We start from the raw sequence: 19,723 nt of genomic DNA, 5'->3' as shown, positions 1-19,723 counted from the left end.
GCTACCTATCTGTAACTAAAGTTGAATGGAAAGCTATTTTAGGCCACTGTAGTAGAACCAGTTTGAAACAAATATGGCATGACTAGGGCTGAACTTAATGCCCTCCCCAAAGGGAGAGGAACCACCAGAGATAATGTTTGGGCCCATGGGAATGCTCGCTTGGACCTGCAGCAGCATCAGTGTCAACAAAATCACCCAATGTAACTGTATGTCAACAAACTAGACTGAATGATATACTCAGTGCTTTTTTCTAAAAAAAATGTTAATCTGCTGTGTTCATTTGTTTATTGCTATATAAAGGTTTTATAGTAATTATTCCTCGTGCATGGTGTAATGGTTTTAGGGGTTGCTCATGCGTAAGTTACCGCCACTCTGGGCTAGGTTGCCTGGTTAAACCTTTTCTGTCTGGACAGCCATTCACTTCGTGGCTGTTCAGTCGCTAGCAGAATCCGTCAGTGGGCGTTTCTTGAACTTCTTCCAGCAAAGAAGTTCTTTGACGCCAAGTCTACGCCTACTTTCCCTGCGCGGAAGTCTTCTGCGCAGGGTGGGTATGGGTAGCGGAGGACCCGTGCTCTCCCCGCTGGTCTCCGGCGAGGAGTCCTGGAGCCCCCTCGCCGATTCCCCCATCTGCCCCCCTTTATCCCTGGTGTTACGCTGATTTCCTTCCCCAGCGGATGAGCTACCTCTCTCCCTGCTGGGCCCTTCTCCAGCATCGCTTGGGAGCCTTGCCTCCGCCTCTGGCTCCGATGTCAGTTCCCTGACACATGGTGTATTTTAGAGTGTTCTGTTGTGTAAGTAAAACTTTGAACTTGAATCTCTGTTCCTTTGAGTCGCCAAAGAAATTCCTGTGCTCAGGCTGATACCAGAAGAATCACTTGTCAGGTAGAAGGGGAAATTCCCTGGGAAAGTTCTCCTGCCTGTAAGGACAGACAGCTATTCATGGGTAACAGCAAGCTCACAGAACCAAGGCACCCACACTTTCTCTCTCATTCCCTTGCCCCACCTCCCAGAAACCTCTCTATCCCCACTTTCTGCTCCTTCTGGCACCCATCATTGCATAGCAAGTCTTCTTCATGGATGCATCTGTTTCTCTTGAAGCCGGTAGGAATATTTAGCTTTTTCTGATTGGTCAAGCAGAGCTGGTTCTATTTTTCTGACTGACTGAAGTGCCACCTGATACTAAGCAAATCTGCAAGGGGAAATTCAGCAAGTGGCAGATGAGTAGAAAGTGACAATCCCTTCTACAACCCCAAGCCAAAACTTCATGGTAACCCTAGCAGTATATAATATCCAGTCTTATCACTGAGCCAGCCAGCACTAAAAAGTTTCAGTGCTAAAGTTCACTCATAACCTTGCCTTAGCAGCAGCAGCCTCCTAAATTCAGTGCCAAAATTCAGCCCTTCCCTTTGCACTCCATGGCTACTGCTCCAAGTCAAATAAGTTGTGATCATGCTACCAAAAGGTTTAGCTTTCAAGGTGCCACAGACAAAAAACGAACAAACAAAAACTGGTCATTCTTCATTCAACTGTTAGTAGAATTTCTTAAGGCAGAAAATTAAAATGGGCATCTTACTGGACAAACCCATATTTTCCTTCATTTAAATGTTTATAGTAAAAGGAAAAAAAAGCAACATAAATGTTGTTTGAGCTTATTTACCATGTACATAAGGGTGGTAGGTGTCCCAAAAAACTGGAAGAAGGGAGAAAATTTAAAAAGCTGGGGGTGGGAATCACAAGTTAAAAGTAAACAATAGCTTCCAGGTTTTCATCAACCTGCATATAGAGTGAAAGTGCAGTGCTGCACATGTCTATTCAGAAGTAAGCACCACTGAGCTAAGTGAACTTAACGGTAACTTAACAGTAATTGTGTTGACAAATGCATATAATACTGTTTCAATGCATATAATACTGTTTCAATAGCATGGTAGGACTACACAGCTGTGTAGTCAAAATTAATGCTTAGCTGCCTTCCCCAGCCATAATGTGTAGCCCCTGCTGATGTAGTGACTACAGCTTGGCAATTTAACCTTGTCATTACAACATGGATACAAATGTAATTTAACAGCCTGCCCCCCTTGGGTTACTGGGGTGTGGTGGGGCCATTCCAGGTAGAAAAAACTGACTGACAAAAACCAGTAGAAATAGGACAGAGAGGGGAAAAAATATTTAACAAAATACGAAGGCAGGCAATGAAAGGCTAATGTACGGATTACAGAATTGCAGCCCTCCTTAGAGTAAGGCTATGTATTATTTCACGGGCAGTATTCTGGTCTATTCCTTTTCCGATTTCAGAAGTGAGAGACTCTTGAGTTAAAATTCTGGAGACTGCATGGCATGTGGGACTGCCTATTTCCAATCTAATCTTAGAGGGGTAGGCTTCATAGGAGAATGGAGTCTTGAGTGGTTGCCAGGGGACAATTCTTAATCACCACAGGCAACTGAGTAGTGAATTGTTGACAGTGGGGGGGGGGGAATGCTAGGGAGGCAGTATACAATCAAAGGAGGCTCTTTAGGTGCTATGCAGGTAGCACCAAGGCGTACTGTTAACAAGAAGAAAAACAATGGCTGACCCCATCTCTAGAACCTCAAAAGATGCTCGTTAACCAGGTCTGTTCCTTAAGTGAAATATACAGGCACCTTGGTAGGCAGAAAACAGTAAAACTAGGCAGTGTTTATATTAGAAGACTAAATTTAATTTTAGATGGTGTACTAGGTAGAAGATTGTGACCAGATGTTCGGTTTACCATCTAGTCTGATAAAGAGTTCTGGTGAACCCAAAAGCTTGCACACTATTTTATGTTATTCTATTTAGCCTAATAAAACTACTGCCCTAGTACAGATTTAGGAATTTTTATTATGGGCCAACATGGCTACCTCTACTTTTTGTCTCAATTAGAAAATATAGCCATTCAGCTGTGAGATCCTAAATTAGAGCTAGAGGATCCTTGAAGTGGGAAGATTCTTTCCACCAGTAGAGCATGGGACTCTTAATCTCATGTTTGTGAGTTTGAGCCTCACCTTGGGCAAAAGATTCCCACGTTGCAGGGAGTTGGACTAGATGACCCTTGGGATCCCTTCCAACTCTACAATTCTATGATTCTACCCAATTGGGCTTCTACAGCATTGACTTTTTACCTAGCACACAACCTAAAATTAATGTCCACCTTTGCTAACATAAAGAGTCCCTAGTTTCACTTGATTCCTATTGTGTAGCTATGCAGCCTCTAATGACTATCTCCGATACTTCAGATTTTTAGAGGACAGTCATCTTTATGAACTAAAATGTTCACATCACACCTTCTTCTGACAGTCATCAGTTTAAGCTATTAAATCATAAAAGCAGTAATAAAATTTGATTTCCAGTTTGTAATTCTGGATCCGTATCTATGGTTAAAGAGAAAATTAGGCTCAATTTGTGACAAACAGCCCTACTGATAAACTTGTTGTGCAAAAGCAAGAAACAAATACTTATTAGAGAAGATGCAATGCAGCAGACAGGGGTGGGGTTTGTCTCCATGGATAGGAAGCTGGGCTTATTATGTAACAAACAAGGTTGGGGTTATATCCATGATGTGGGGGTAAGGCTGTCAGGAACAGCTTACCATGTAGCAAGCAGAGCTTGGGTCCCAGGGGCCTAAGCTTTGAATTAAAGGGGGGAAAGGGACAAAATCTCTTTTACAAGAAGAGAAAGAAGCAGCCTGTGGTTACAGTTCCTAGTAAAGATTAAGGGAAACTGCCAAGAAGGATGTTTCTGTTTCTAGCCACCTTGTTCCTGCTCCTTATTCCACCTGTGCTTGCTCAGAACCCTGGGGTCATCCGTATCAGCCCAGAGAAAGGAGGGGATTACTGCTTCCTCTTCCCTTCACAGTGGATGAAATCACGTCAAGAGGGTAACAAAAATCGCTGGCTTCACCCTGCGCTCGGAACTCTGAACATCAGTTACTCAGCCATGTGTTGCCCACCTTCGTTCTTTGGGGAGGAAGACAATGATGGTGGTGGATTCAGCACAAGAATTGCATCTGTAAGGGAGGGCAACTGCAATCTCTTTGAGAGTGCCCGACTCCATCAAATTAACCAAACCCAGGGGCTGTTGACTCTTGGTGGAGATGCTCCCTATCTTGTGAGAAACCGGAGATCCAGATATAACTGGGGTCACTGTGAGGAGGTCACAATCTCAGGAATTCTTCTCCAAGATGTGGACATTCTCTATTTATTGTTTAAGAACTTGATCAGGGACTTGCTACACAAAACTGGGGTCATTTATCTGATGTCAATGTTCATAGTCACCATGGGAAGCTACTGGGCAGGCAGAACAGAGAGAAAAAAGCAACAATATATTGAAAGCCGATTCCAAACGGAAGACAATGATTTTGGTGAGATAACAATTGACACCAATGCCTACTTCACATGTACTTGCACAGTAATGGCCACCTTCATGCTACTTGCTCTGTACTATTTCTATGATTACCTGGTACATGCAATGATTGGTATTTTCTGTCTATACGCATCTTTCAGTCTACATGGTTGCTTAGCTCCATTTGTAAGCAAGCTTCCATTTGGAAAACGTGTAATCCATCTCCCATTTTTTCACAAAGGTCTAGAGATCAGAACATTGCTTCTAACTGTCCTGTGTATAGCCATCAGTGCACTTTGGGTCATCTTCAGAAATGAGAATGAGTGGGGCTGGGTTTTGCAAGATGCTCTAGGAATCTCTATTGGCATTTACATTCTGAGAACAGTTCACATGCCCACCTTAAAGAACTGTAGCTTGTTTCTGTTCGCTCATTTGTTTTATGACGTACTCTGTCTGTTCGTCACTCCTTTCCTAACCAAAGCTGGAAAAAGCATCACGGATGTGACAGCTTATGGGACACCAGACTCTGAAGAGATCCCCTTTCTGTTGAAAGTACCAATATTACCCTCAACATCCATTTTTGATGACAGTTCTTTTACTGCCATAGGCCTTGGAGATATTATACTTCCTGGTTTCCTGGTAGCCTACTGTCACAGATTTGATGCTCAAGTCAACTCCTCAGGGGTCTATTTTCTAGCTTCTACTCTAGCTTATAGCTATGGTCTTATGGTGACCTTTGTTGTAGCAACATTCTTACAGACAAGTCAGTCAACTCTCCTATACCTGGTGCCCTGTATACTCACTACTACTATGGCTGTTGCTGCTTCTCGCAAAGAGTTCATCCTTTTTTGGACAGGTGTTGTCTCTGCAGAAGACCTGTCTGAACCTTCTTCACAAAAAGACATCAAGCACCCAGATACATTAAAACATTTAGAGGGACAACTCTGTCAACAAGAAGGAAAACAAATCTCCAACATCACATTCCTCAAGGAAGATATGACTAGTTCCAGCATATCCACAGAAGAGTTATCTGACCTGGACACACTGAGAGATGAGATGACTAACTGCATTCTAAGTCAGAGAGAAGAAGATGCTCCACATGAGGGCTACGAAAACAAAGAGGCTTGAGAAGCACAGAGACCACATTCTGTGAGGAAAGGGGAGAGGAAAACACCTCACATATATATGCCACTGGAACATTTTGTGAGACAAACAGGACACTTCAGGTTGAAGAAATACAGGTCCATTAAACCACATTTGGAAATAAAGCTACTCTGTCACTCTTGCTGTGAAATTCAATAAATTAAAATGCACTGTTCTCATCTATCCCTCTTAACCCTGTCACGCCCTAACATGACCAAGAAACAGAACCCAGGATGTGCACCTATCTAGTCATTGCCCCCATAGCATTCTCCCAACTTACAGAGGAAGAGGATGGAGGGTGAAAGCTCAAGGAAAAACACAGGTATATGGAGACTTTTGTAAGCGAGTACAGTGGTACCTCGGGTTACAGACGCTTTAGGTTACAGACGCTTCAGGTTACAGACTCCGCTAACCCAGAAATAGTACCCCGGGTTAAGAACTTTGCTTCAGGATGAGAACAGAAATCGCGCGGTGGCAGTGCAGCGGCAGCGGGAGGCCCCATTAGTTAAAGTGGTGCTTTAGGTTAAGAACAGTTTCAGGTTAAGAACGTACCTCCAGAACGAATTAAGTTCTTAACCCGAGGTACCACTGTAGAATATGCCAAACTGTAGGCTGTACTTGTTGCTTATATGGCACAGAGCTTGAGGTTGGACCCTTTATTATTTCTGGTTTTTTGATGAATAAGGTAAGTAAACATCTTAACTTTTCTCTTAAACTGAAGGATTTTTGGTCCTATTTTGTCCCTGTTTTTGAAAAAGAACCTCACTGAGTGACTTAAGTCCTCTCCTCTTGCAGGCACAGTGGGAACAGAGAGGTAGAATTTTTAACTGCATTGTGACTGCAGAAATCTTAGCATATGCATTTAAGGCATTTAAAGAACTTTATATATATATTCTACATGTCAACCCTGTACAACAGGCTTTTTATTATCATCCCCATAGTATCCCTGTTTTTATTATCTTCAAAGTTTGTCCAATAGTTTAAGAAGCCTATGTAGTCTACCATTGCTATCAAGCTGCAAATCCAGGCAACATGGAAGAGATCTCAAAAGTTGTGCAGAACAGGTCTCTAGATGAAGTAAGCAAGGGCAAAGACTGAAGATCAAGTGAAGTCATCATGCCAGCTCTTCCCTCTCTCTCATACACACAAATGCCCCAGCAGGACTTCATACATAAATATATATAGTGGCATAGCACATGCACACACAGCAGCTTGCCACACAAAAATCTGAGTGCATTTCATCAAATGTAACCATGAAACAGATTTGTTTGCAGAATGTTAATTCAAAGAGCCAACTATCAGAACGACAAAAGTCTGTGTTATACAAAAAAAACCTGTTGTACAAATTTTGTCTTCGCGATGACTAGCAGAAAATTTAGAACATTCATTATCATAAGAAGTCAGACATGCACTGATGCATTTGCACAATAAAATTCAATAAAACAGGATTGCATTTAATTGTAATTGCTATTCTTGAGTGGTTATCTACAGGATTACACATGCAATCTCTTAAGTGGGTTAACAGTTCTCTTTCGTTAACTTTTGAAAAATGTTCCAATGACACAACAGGATAAGCAAGGTATTTTATGTGGAATTTTCAAAATGAGTTTTTTAGAACGACAACTTACCAAATATGTTGGTGGAATGTCCTTTCCTAGCAATGGGTTTCAGTTCATTATGTCCCCATCCATATTGCCGGTAATTATCCCAGGCATGCTTCATCATCTAAGGAATGGAAAACAAATAAAAATTAACACAAATTAACCATTCAACTAAAATATTTGTTTAGACACAGATTCTCTCTATATATAAACAAAGGTAAGCAACAGAGTACAACTGTAATTTCAACTGAAATATATCTGAAAATGTTTCAAATTCAAGTCTTGCAAAATATTCTGTGCTGTCAAAGTAAGCAACTGCTTCTGTAAAGGGATGGAAGACTAGCAGTGATTAATGTAAGAGGAAGCTAATCCAACAAATCAAAAGGTAAAGGTTTAAAACTGTAAAGGACCACTGGACAATTTCGTCCAGATGAATTTGACTATGTGGTGTAGCGCTCATCTCCACTTTCAGACTGAGGGAGCTGGCGTTTGTCCGCAGACAGCTTTTCTGGATCATGTGACCAACATGACTAAAGTGCTTTTGGCACAATGGAACACTGACAGAAGCCAGAGTGCACTGAAATGCCGTTTACCTTCCCACCGCAGTGAAACCTATTTACCTACTCGTGCTGGTATGCTTGCAAACTGCTAGGTTGGCAGGAGATGAGACAAAGCAATGGGAGCTCACCCCATCATGCAGATTTGAACTGCCAATCTACTGCAACCCTGCATCCCCTGCCAATAAATCAAACAGGTTAAGTAGAAGAAGTTAATCAACTTGCAAAGGCCAACACATTCATGAGAATCACTGTTGAAATGCATTTCTAAATATGGTTCCAACTTCTTTCTTTTATTACCTTTTTCAAAACACATATTCCTAATTTGCCTCTCATTATTATTTCTCAGAGTGGCATTGCATTTTCTCTCTGACTCTGACTCAAATTTGAACAAAGCAACATACTCACAAAATGAAATTGTATGCCTGGTATCCCTAATCGCCAGCCAGCCACCTGCCTCTCAATGCTTCCTGCTGCCTCTGTGAGTCAAAGCAGCAGTGTCTCCATTGATTTGCATAAGGCAGAACACTGTATTCCTGAAGGCTTCCCCTCTCTGCCATTTTCGCAAGTCAGTGGAGGAACTGCTCCATTGACTCAAATGGGGAGAAACAGTTGAGTGGTGTGTATGTGTCTTGGGTCTGTGTTTTCACATAGGCAGACACACATGGGACACTCCCAATGTTTTGTGATTAGCCATACCCCCACAGCAGCAATCCCCTACCCACCCCAGCCATTTTATGGTCATATGCACGACACTTTAAAAACATCCCAATTGGTTCACAGACCCAGAAAGCGTAGAGACCTCTGTTGCATTTCATGACTACGGTGGTATAGGAGCAAATGCAGAGAAGAAAAGGTATGACTGGGGAAAAACAGCAAGCTGTTGAAAGAACTGTGGGCATTAATGCATGTTTCCTCTGTCAAAAAGGAAAATTAAGGTAGAAATTTCATTAGCATAGCTTAACACACTTTAATGCAACATTTAAAAAATATTGTCAGTAATATTCACTCTACCCCAGAAAGGGAGCTCCAGGGCAAGAGATTAGAGAAAAATGTCAGATTACAATAAAAGAAAAAGACACAAAAGATCTACATATAATAATTGTCTTACGTGCTTATTATGCCTCCAAAAAGCAACCACCACCTCATCACGACACTTAAGATTTCCTCATGAGGTCCTGTTCCAGATTCTATCCCATGAGTTTCTTGTTAGCCTCCTCCAGAGGCAGAAAATGTTCTATAGGGGTCAGAGTGATGAACTTCCTCCCAAAGCAGCCCAGAAAATAAGCCCAGATTATGAAGCAGAATATATTAAGCCAATTCCCACATGAAATTAACTTCTATGACTATCACAAACAGTATGGTTTCTATTCACAGAAATAATACTAGCATCACGAACTACAGCTAGGTAATGATAAGATGACGCAAGCCATTACCTCTTTAATTTTGTCCCTTTTTTCTCGGATGTCTGGATCCACTGGATCTCCACTGTTTATCCCTACAAGATTTGGTACCGGGACCGGTGGCAAGGGCTTGCTGCTTTTGTTCTTCAAACCCTTTACTATTTTGTTCTTCTCAGTTTGAATTTCAGCCTGGATCTCATCCCGTGACTTCTGCAGTTTCTCTTTTGCTTCCTCCAAAGCTTTTTCATGATCTGCACGAATTTTATTTCTCAAGCGTTCCTCTTCTTCTCTAAATAAACAAATAATAGTCAGAAAGGTCTGTTTTTAGAGCTTAGGGCCAACTGTTAGAGCCAATCTGTTATACAACCATCATCTATTTCTTATTCCAACTGTAACCGAAGACGTTCTGCCAAATATATACAAATGATACATCTATTAGAAGATCACTATATGTTGTAAGAAATGGTTGACATTAGAGCATTTCAGAAATTCTAATGATTAAATGGGACTTTTCACATATGCAAGAATTTCATTTCATTTGCTGTCACTTGCAGCCAAATGAACAGATTTCATTGAAAAACACTGTTACTGATGTGAGGCTACATGAAAGTGCTATCTGTAGGCTTTATTTGTTAAAGTGCATTCACACACCATGCATGTATCAACCAGCCCCAAAGAAAACTGAAGCTCTGATAAGGTTTAGAGCATAGGTCGCTAAGATGGTTCCCGTAGGCACACACATGCTTGCAGTCTACAGGGTCCTCTCCCCCACTGAAGTTAAGCATACTATTTTTGTCAACAAAATAGGTGACGTTGTGTCAGTGGCGTAGCGTGGGGGGTGCAGGGGGGGCGGGCCGCACCGGGCGCAACATCTGGGGTTAGGGCAAATCCATGGGTTAGGGGGCGCAAATCCACGGGTTAGGGGGCGCAAATCCACGGGTTAGGGGGCGCAAATTACTTGCCTTGCCCCGGGTGCTGACAACCCACGCTACGCCACTGCGTTGTGTGCTTGAGTGTGCTGTGTGTGTTGCTGTGCCCACAACTGTTTCTCTGGTTTGCAAATGTGCTCCCAGCCAACCCCTAATTTGAATAGAGCAAATGAGGAGGCCCTAAATGGCAAGGCAACTAGCGTAGCAATCAACATTATCCCAAGAACACTGGGTATGAAGTCTTTCGATTAACTTTTGTTGCAAACCAAATTATTAAAGGTATGGTTTTTGAAAAGAGGTTTCCAACCTTGTTGAAAGGATTCTGCAGCAAAACTCTCAGGCCCCAATTAAGACTTGGCCAGATATATATGCCTACCATTGACAGAAACACAATGTGGGTAGGCATATCTGCATCTGGATGCAAATCCACTTCATGCCCTCAACTCTACATTCAAAGAAGGAAATCCATGTGCATCTAATTTAGAAAGCTGCAACAATAATGAACAAATATCACCAGCAATTTACAGTTTTCACCTTATTACTGCAGGAAGTAGTTACACAACAAGTTTTTGGCACAAACAGGGTAATGAAACAGCAATCACAAGATAAGGAAGACCCACATCTGTGATCGGAAAACTGGCACAGGCATTTCAGAGAACTCCACGATTCTATGTACATCTACTCAGAAGTAAGCCCCACTATGTTCAATGGGACTTACTGCTAAATAACCATGTTTAGGATTGCAGCCCAAGAGTCCCCTGATAAACCTGATTTAAAAAGGATTTAAAACTCATCAGAAGCTTGGCATGATGGATCTCTGCTTCCTGCTTATCCCACAAGCTTTAGAACTACTCAATCCTATTGAAAAGGTCACAAAACATGTGCTGTGAAAATGAAAATATCACTCTTGACATATTAACATTATATTACTAGTTATTTTAAGTGCGAAAAAGTCAAAATCATTTAAGATTCCGTCACTTCTGTTCATTTCAACAATGACAAATAAGTTTTCTCAACAGTAGATTAGCAGTTAACACCCCATTTGCAACGAATAGCAATAGGCATTAAACTCTGAAGGAATAGCAACACCTGTGACATTAAACTCCATGCCCTTGAGACTTGGATAACACTATGCCTAACTCCCACGGCAAACCAGAAACCTACTGTGAGTTTAACCCACTTTTTGAGAATCACAATAATACTATAACTCAACACAGTAGGCTGAAAGGCTGTGTGTGTAATCCTTTGGGGCTTGAAGGCCGCATTTAGGATTTGACAAGCCTTCCAGGGGTCACATGCTAGCCAGAGTCCAATTCACATGCACATACACACAGCACAGCAGGGGGGGGCACACAGGAACCTGCACTTATGTGTGTATGCATACAAATACACATGCGCACACAGTAGAGGGGCAGACTCAGGAGCAGACAGACATGCTCAGTCAGTAGCATTTTTACTCTGTAGGGCAGCGCTGCAGTAGAAGAATCTCCCTCTACCCCAGCATGTCCGGGGGGGGGGGGGGGCAACTGTGTTGCTGTCTACAGTTGCAAGAGTGTAGGAGGGTCTCCTCCAGTTCCAGGAAAGGAGAAACAAAGCCTCTTTTTGGGAAAGGGTCATTTTTCCTCCTAGTGCAGCACCATTGTTAGAAGGTCTAAGAAAGGGGGTGGGAAATAGTTTCTTCCCACTTCCTAAGTCTAAGGCAGGCACATCCAACAGGTAGATCGTGATCTACTGGTAGATTGTGGGGTGTTCCTGGTAGATCTCAGTGATCTTCTCCCCCCCCCAAAAAAAGCTCAAGAACTTTGGCTTCCCCAAGAAAGCTCAAGAACTTTGCCTTTCCTAAAAAAGCTCAGCAACTTTTGCTTCCTAGCAAAATAGTGGGCCATCATATTAAGTTCCACTACCAGACTAGGGATTCAGGACCCTCAATTGTGTTTTATATAATCAACTTTTAATTATGCTCTGTGTATATTGCAATGCTCATTCAGTTCCATTCAGCGGTTCTCAACCTGTGGGTCCCCAGATGTTGTTGGACTACAACTCCCATCATCTCTGAGCTCTGGTCTTGCTGGCTAGGGGTGATGGGAGTTGTAGTTCAACAACATCTGGGGACCCACAGGTTGAGAAAAGCTGATCAGTTCCATTCATTCATTTGCTCCCTAAAAAAACAACTTTGATCCATCCAATGACAATGGGTAGATCACTGCCAGTTTTTTTAACACTGTGAGTAGATCACTCTCTATTGGGAGTTGGACATCCCTGGTCTAAGACATTCCAACAATGACACTGAAGGGGTACTTGGTTCAAACTATTGTTACTGCCAAACTACTCCCATTTTTAATGTGACAAGGTTAAGTCTGCATTCCTAGAGCAAAAGAGATCCCTGGTTGTTCAACCCGAATGGCTGTGCAGAACCTGGAAATACAGTAGCTAGAAAAGGAGTTGAGGGAAGAATTCTGAACTGGTTTCCCTCTGTCCATTGAATGGTTTCAAGTCATGCTACAACTCCAATCCTTGACAACTATATTTTTATAAACTTCCAGCAGTACCACTTTAATTCATATTAACATACAATCTTCTATTGTTTCAACTGTGTCATGGAATTTTCTGCTAGACTGATCTGAAGCATTACAATAGGACATTAATAAAGAGGAACTTTAGAAGTTCTGAATGTTGAATACTTTAATCCAGCTTTCATTCAGAGGGTAAAACAACCCCCCCCCCAAAAAAAACAACCCCAGGTGGAGATATGCACTCCTCTTTAAATAAGAGTGCAGGTCAATACTCTTCCTTGTCCATTTATGGACACAATAAAATGCAGAAGTTGTGAACACCCCAGTTCAGCCACAATATATCTCACATTTATTAAGCTAAAATAAATGCAAACCTTGCACCCAGACACCCTGCCCTTGCTGAACCTTTTCCCGCTCCTTCTCCATGCACAACCATGCACAACCGAAGACTGCCTATGTAAATCAATTAACCAGTTTCCCAACATGCCTGTGGGAAACACCAACTTCCAATTATTTCAGTTCCTGGTTTGTTCCAAAGGTGATAAAAGGCTTTGACAAATCCACTCATCAGGGTAGTTATAGCTAAATGCTTCCTGTTTTGGAGAATGTATGAGGTAGTTGCAAGATAATGCAGGCAACTCATTGTGGGTGTCAGCAGTCGTGCATAAGCCCATTCTGCCCCCGCCCCCTTCCGGGGCCGAAAGCAGCGTATGTGTCAGTGGTTGTGTGTCAATCAGACATGTGCAAAATGATTGCTGCCTGTAACTAGGTTCAGGAAAGCATTTTGGTTTTACTATTGTGCATTTTACCTATGTTAATTAATTGGAGCAAGTAGGGATTCCATTTTAAAAACAATGCTGGGGGCTGGAAGATGGAGCTTGATTTTTTCTTTCAGACGGTAACATTTTTGCAGTCAGAGTTTTTACTTGAATGAACTGCAAGGGGATAAATACTAAAAATAAAAAAGAGTAAGAGTAAGGAAAAGAAGCAAGCAGAAACTGGATACTACTCTTTTCTTCTTGGATAGGGTTGCTACTTCAGACTCGCCATTTAGATACTTCTTTGTAAAATTATTTTTCTTGCTCAAAACTAAAGATTGCATTTGAACTGGCTGAAGATAAGCCTTGGTTAAAAAAAGGTTAATTTTTTTACAGATTGAACCTATGCAAAACATAGGTTCAAAATCAAGTACCATGGAGTTCAGTGGGACATAGACTACAATTATACATAATTTACCAGAGCATTAGAGTGGGGTAAAAATAGTACAAATAAATTATATTAACAAACTCTGAAAGTACAGAGTTTGTCAAACTTTGGATTTTCTCACCTGGCATTAAGAGAAAAGTGGTATCTTCTTGTGATAGCATTATTATCTATTTTTTATGCAGTTGAAAGAGGAAAGAAATTGACCCTAAATCAGGGTTGGCTAACCTATGGCTCTCCAGATGCTGTTATCGACTACAACTCCCATCATTCCTCACCGCTGGCCATGTTGTCTGGGACTGATGGGACTTGGGAGCCTAAAGCTTATTTAATTCTGATTTAAAACTAACCAAGCCCACTGTAGCTTTTCAATATCCTATGGGCAGAGAATGTGAGTGATCCAGCTTGGAAAAAACTGAGAAGCAGGTGTTAGCCTATGAAAACTCATGCCGCAAACAATCTCAATCTTTAATATGCCCCAACTCTCTGATAATTCTTCCGTCATTTTTGTTATAAAATTTCTTAGAAAATCAAAATAAGCATCTTATTGGCAAAATGCCATGTTGCCTCTACATTTTATAGTCCTATTAGAACTAGTTATATAAATATTGTTTTGTACAAGTTCAAATAGTGTATATATATTTGTGATGGAGGAGATAAGTCTTAAATTTTTGAAAGGGAGAGAAAAACCTGTCAATAGGTTCAAACAAAAAAAATGTTTTCAACCTACATAGAGTGTTATGTAATTTCATCAGTTAGTATATTTGTTGACAGTAGTATATGCTTCATAGCTGGCTAATGAAAACAAAAACTTGGCTACCAAGCCCTGTTTGAAAACCCCAATTTCCAAGTTCAGGAGCAGGCATGAACCCAGGAATTATTCAGTTGTGGTGCATGAAGAAGGGAAGAATGAAAGAACAGCATGAGACACAAGTCAATATGTGTCAAGTTCAAATCAATCCAGTGTGTTTTCTTTAAAAAATGCAACCAAGGAAAGAGCAAAGTGTAAAACACAACATACAAAATTCTATGGCTATAACCTCAATGGTTTTCTGAAAAGAGCAAATATCATTTCCCATCATTTTATTCTACACAGAAAACTGTACCACATCACAGGCTCCATCTGTCTGTTCTGGCCTTTGGAGACTAGGAATTGACTGTGAGTTCAGCTGATTTGGGGAGGGGGGGGGTTAGGTTCATCGTGTTAAGTTATAATGTTGATGAATTTGGTTTTTATTTTTTGCTGTAAGCTGCAGCAAAGTAAAAGTGGGGTAAAATTATTTAAAATAACTGAAGATCCTGCCAGTAGTTTTTCTAATTATGTTTGCTACTACCTTAATGTTATTCTTCAGTAGTAAAATGATTTCATTATATACCTTTGCTATTATATACCTATTCAGACTTACTTCTGAATAGACATCATTAGGTTTGCCCCATAAAGCCATAAAATAAGGTTCAAAAATAGTAATTTTATTACTGAACTCCCAGTGTAATTCTTTTTTTTTCTCCCAGTGCAGACTCTTTGTACTGTACTTTGCTCTTTTGGTGCTGCCCCTCTTTTATCCTGTTCCATACAAAGTGGGTACTGAAAAGGCACCCCTTTAATTAATCTTTTCTGTTCCATTTGCTAAGAGCATTGTATAAAATGACACACCAACTCTACTCATAGCTGGGTATGAGTGCATATGGAGGATATTCTAAAGGTTTATATAATGCCAGGGTTTGTGGCACAGGTTCCTGCTGTGAGGACTTTATATATACTCTTTTCTCCCAAGTTGTTACATAGCTCTTCAGGTTATCAAACACAATATAGATGTAACTTATGTTTTTCAGTCTGTGGAAGTTCCTGCTCTGCCTACATCTAATAAGAGTAGGCGGTAGATCAGTCACCAGCCCCACCTAAAACAAGGGTGAGGAACCCAGGGTCCATAAGAGGCCCTCCAGACCCTCTATCTGGCCCCCCAGAACATTCCCTAGGCCACACCCCTCACTGACCTGTCTTTGTACCCTCTTTGAGTGTTTTTGCCTAGCTAGAATGTGTCCTTGTATTCTGATAATGCCTTTTGGTTCCCTAGTGGAGGACAGAGAAGGGTATACAAGTGCATGCAGAAAATAGCCCACTTTTGCCTCTGGTCTTACCCATCACTGGCATGTGGTCCCCTGACGGTTGCCAAGAAATGAATGCAGCTGAAAGAGGTTCCCAGCCTCTGATCTAAAGTATTCACTCATTCCACTCCTAATAGCTCCAAAGACTTGCCCCAGAAGGAAAGGCCATTTAACGTCCCACTGCCCCACCTCAAAATGGCAGGAGACAGATACACAACTGGCTTTCATTAGTCTAAAATCCAGGCTTGCTTTCCATGGGGACAGCCACTGCTAGCAGGGACGGGGAGAGAAACAGCAAACAAGAGCCCATGTGAAGCAGCAGTTAAGAGTACTGACGGACCAGGGTTCGAATCCCCCGCTTGGTCATGAAGCTCTCACTGGGTGACCCTGGGCCAGTCACTGCCTCTCAGCCTAACACTCCTCACAGGGTTGTTGCGGGGATTAAATGGGTAGTGGGAGGAGAAATATGCATACCACCTTGAGCCCCTTGAAGGAAAGGCAGGATTTAAATACAGTAAGTAAGGTGCACTGGCGAATCAGGTCTTGACAACTCCTCTTTCTGGACACCTGTGATATGAACGTAACCTGACAGCACACAGTGATTCTTCACCAAAGCCACACACCACATTAAGCCAGGGCTGAAACCTATTCCTGTATACAACACTCCCCCTCTTGTTGTCAGCATCTGTCTGTTTCGAGACACAATGGAGTGCACCTCCAAGGCTGAAGTCAAATTGCTGCATTAGCACTGACATGACGTCCCCAGGCTGCAAGCCTAGGCAGTGTGTATGGAGGTCCTGAGCTGCCCAGAGGACAAGACCTCCCTCTCAGCCTCCCTGATGTGGTCCAAAGGAAAGCAGAGCAATACGCTTGGCACCAGCCTGGCTGCAGGAGTTGCTGGAAGAAGGCATACAAAGTGCCACCCAAGAGTCTTAGGGTTGCCACTCTGGATTTGTGAAGGGCTTACTCCATAGCCTTTTCTTCTCCCAAAAAGTATCCCAGAAGGCAACAGCCGTTTAGGATCGGTGTCTTCCTTCTCCTAGATGAGATACCTTCCCAGGTTGACAAGCCCCATCTGCCCTCATTCCTCTCTATACAGCCCACCATGCAGAAGCCACCTTGACCACTGGACCCACTACAGTGGTACCTCGGGTTAAGTACTTAATTTGTTCCGGAGGTCCGTACTTAACCTGAAACTGCTTTTAACCTGAAGCACCACTTTAGCTAATGGGGCCTCCCGCTGCTGCCGTGCTGCTGGAGCACGATTTCTGTTCTCATCCTGAAGCAAAGTTCTTAACCTGAAGCACTATTTCTGAGTTAGCAGAGTCTGTAACCTGAAGTGTATGTAACCTGAAGCGTATGTAACCCGAGGTACCACTGTATTGGTACTGTCTGCGCAATCCCCCAGAGCTTGGCTCTGCATGCAGGGGAAGCCCCTAAATCACTGAGTTTGAGACCCGTGGACTACCCAACCCCATTCCACTAATAATAATAATAATAATAATAATAATAATAATAATAATAATATAATATAATAATAGCAGCAGCAGCAGCATTAGCCTGAGGGCCTACCTGTGCCTGTGCTGGTCGCGGCCCTGCCCGTGGACCAGGTACCCCCCTCCGGCGTTCTTGCCCCCCTCCCCGGCGTCCACGTGGGGGATGAGCACGTCCTCCAAGCCCAGGTCGAAGCGCTTGTGCTTGGACGAGTCGGGCAGGAAGAAGAAGGCCCCGAAGCAGAGCGTGATGAAGGCACTGAGGATCAGCAGGAGGATGAACTTCTCCGAGAGCCTCAAGGTGGCCCTGTGGTGCGGGAACGACGACGACGACGACGGGCCCAGGTTGCGAGGGGGGATGCGGCGGCCCGAGAGCGGAAGCAGCGCCGGGGTCGTCATGGCGAAGGCGGCGGCGGCGGCGGCGAGGGCGAAGCGAGACGAGGCGGCGGGGGACGGCGGTTCAACCTCCGGTCGACGGAGCAGCTAGCAGGCCTCCTCCTCCTCCTCCTCCTCCTCCCTCAGGAGGGCCGGCGCGCCGCTCCGCGCAGGGAAGCCGTCCCGGCAGCGGCTCGCTCCCCGGAGGGAGGCCCCCGCGCCCCGGCGGCCTGAGGCGGAGCGGCCGCGCTCATCCCGAGGCGGCGTCGAGGTCCGGAGCGCGGAGCCTGAGGGGGATTCACCACATGCCGGGCCTCCTCAGCGCCGCCTCGCCGCCTTCCCCTCACAGCCGGCCTCCCGTCCCTCAGCCGCTCGGCGGCGGCGGAGCCCCAGGGGCCTCGGAGGGGCCGGGCCCGCCCGCCGGCCGTGTGGCGCCACTGGCTCCTCGGCCTCCTCCTCCTCCTCCTCCGCTTCTCCTCCTCTCCTTCCCTCCGACCAACGTCTCTCAAGGCAGGAACCGACTCCGGAATCCTGAGGCAGAGAAGCAGGCCCCCCTCGCGCGCATGCGTGGCTCTCCCCGAGCGGAAGAGGACGCCCTTCGCTTCCCTCTCGTTTTCTGTTCCATAGAGCTGGTTAAGGGTAGAGAAGGGCTGGCAGCGGCATCGGTAGTTATTCCGGGTCTCTTTTATTTACAGTGGTACCTCGGGTTCAGTAATTCGTTCTGGAGGTCCGTTCTTAACCTGAAACTGTTCTTAACTTGAAGCACCACTTTAGCTAATGGGGCCTCCTGCTGCTGCCGCCGCACGATTTCTGTTCTCATCCTGAAGCAAAGTTCTTAACCTGAAGCACTATTTCTGAGTTAGCGGAGTCTGTAACCTGAAGCGTATGTAACCTGAAGCGTATGTAACCCGAGGTACCACTGTATTCTTCAAAGCGCTCTCGAAAAAACGGCCGCCGCCCATAGAATCTTAAGAATTGGAAGGGACCATCCGAGGGTCATCTAGTCCAACCCCTTGCAGTGCAGGAATCTGAACTAGATCATCCATAACAGATAGAATTATAGAGTCATAGAGATTTTACTTTCTTGGGCTCCATGATCGCTGCAGGTGGTGACAGCAGCCACGAAATTAAAAGACGCCTGCTCCTTGGGAGAAAGGTGATGGCAAAGCTAGACAGCATCTTAAAAAGCAGAGACATCACCTTGCCAACAAAGGTCCGTATAGTTAAAGCCATGGTTTTCCCAGTAGGGATGTATGGAAGTGAGAGCTGGACCATAAAGAAGGCTGATCGCCGAAGAATTGATGCTTTCGAATGATGGTGCTGGAGGAGACTCTTGAGAGTCCCATGGACTGCAAAAAGATCCAACCTCTCCATCCTTAAGGAAATCAGCCCTGAGTGCTCATTGGAAGGACAGATCGTGAAGCTGAGGCTCCAATACTTTGGCCACCTCAGGAGAAGAGAAGACTCCCTGGAAAAGACCCCGATGTTGGGAAATATGGAGGGCAGAAGGAGAAGGGGACGACAGAGGATGAGATGGTTGGACAGTGTTCTCGAAGCTACAAACATGAGTTTGAGGAAACTGCGGGAGGCAGTGGACGACAGGAGGGCCTGGCGTGCTCTGGTCCAGGGGGTCACGAAGAGTCGGACACGACTAAACAACAACAACAAAGAGTTGGAAGGGACCACGAGGGTCATCTAGTCAAACCCCCTGAAATGCAGGAATCTTTCACCCGACCTGAGGCCTGAACCCACTACGCTGAGATTAAGTCTCTCATGCTGTACCAACTAAGCTATCAGTGATTGGGATTTAATACAATTGCACGGTCTGTGGACTTTTTGGGGTGGGTCATTGTCTTTGTTTGTTATGTGTTTATGTGTTTTTACATATTTAAATATTTTGTGGTTTTGTGTGTCTTTATGTTGCAAGCAAAGGTGTACCTAGGTTCCCTTGCACCCTTGGCAAAAAGCTGTTTAGGCGCAAGGAGAGCACATGGCTGTGTGGGTGAGCAGGCTTCCAACTACTCTGAACCAGCGGAGAGGAGTAAT

The 19,723-nt window shown here is 43.9% G+C and overlaps 2 protein-coding genes across 3 annotated transcripts in view; one reads left to right on the top strand and one right to left on the bottom strand.

The window, feature by feature from the left end:
• MAN1A2 (mannosidase alpha class 1A member 2) overlaps positions 1–18,250 on the bottom strand; it is a 37,676-nt gene extending 19,426 nt beyond the window's left edge. Inside the window, exons 1-3 of the mRNA XM_083593376.1 lie at positions 17,382–18,250; positions 9,092–9,347; positions 7,126–7,222 (exon numbers count right to left, since the gene is read on the bottom strand). Coding sequence (XP_083449502.1) covers positions 7,126–7,222; positions 9,092–9,347; positions 17,382–17,701 — 673 coding nt within the window. The 5' untranslated portion in view covers positions 17,702–18,250. The remainder of the gene's footprint in view (positions 1–7,125; positions 7,223–9,091; positions 9,348–17,381) is intronic.
• LOC310752636 (signal peptide peptidase-like 2B) lies at positions 2,509–5,639 on the top strand. Of its 2 annotated transcripts, none has more exons than XM_083593477.1 (2): positions 2,509–2,607; positions 3,869–5,639. In XM_083593477.1, the coding sequence occupies exons 1-2, from the start codon at positions 2,593–2,595 to the stop codon at positions 5,480–5,482; spliced, it is 1,629 nt and encodes a 542-aa protein (XP_083449603.1). In that variant the 5' UTR covers positions 2,509–2,592; the 3' UTR covers positions 5,483–5,639. The 2 variants fall into 2 exon arrangements, with proteins under 2 accessions (XP_083449603.1, XP_083449604.1); XM_083593478.1 differs by lacking the exon at positions 2,509–2,607 and having other exon boundaries at positions 3,576–4,373; positions 4,962–5,639.
• Positions 18,251–19,723: the final 1,473 nt, after the last annotated feature.

This window comes from Podarcis filfolensis, assembly GCF_964270895.1.
Source record: "Podarcis filfolensis genome assembly, chromosome: 17".
In the NCBI taxonomy this organism is placed as follows: Eukaryota; Metazoa; Chordata; class Lepidosauria; order Squamata; family Lacertidae; genus Podarcis; species Podarcis filfolensis.
Note: the sequence above shows the minus strand (reverse complement) of the source record. Positions and strands in the feature narration are given on the sequence as shown.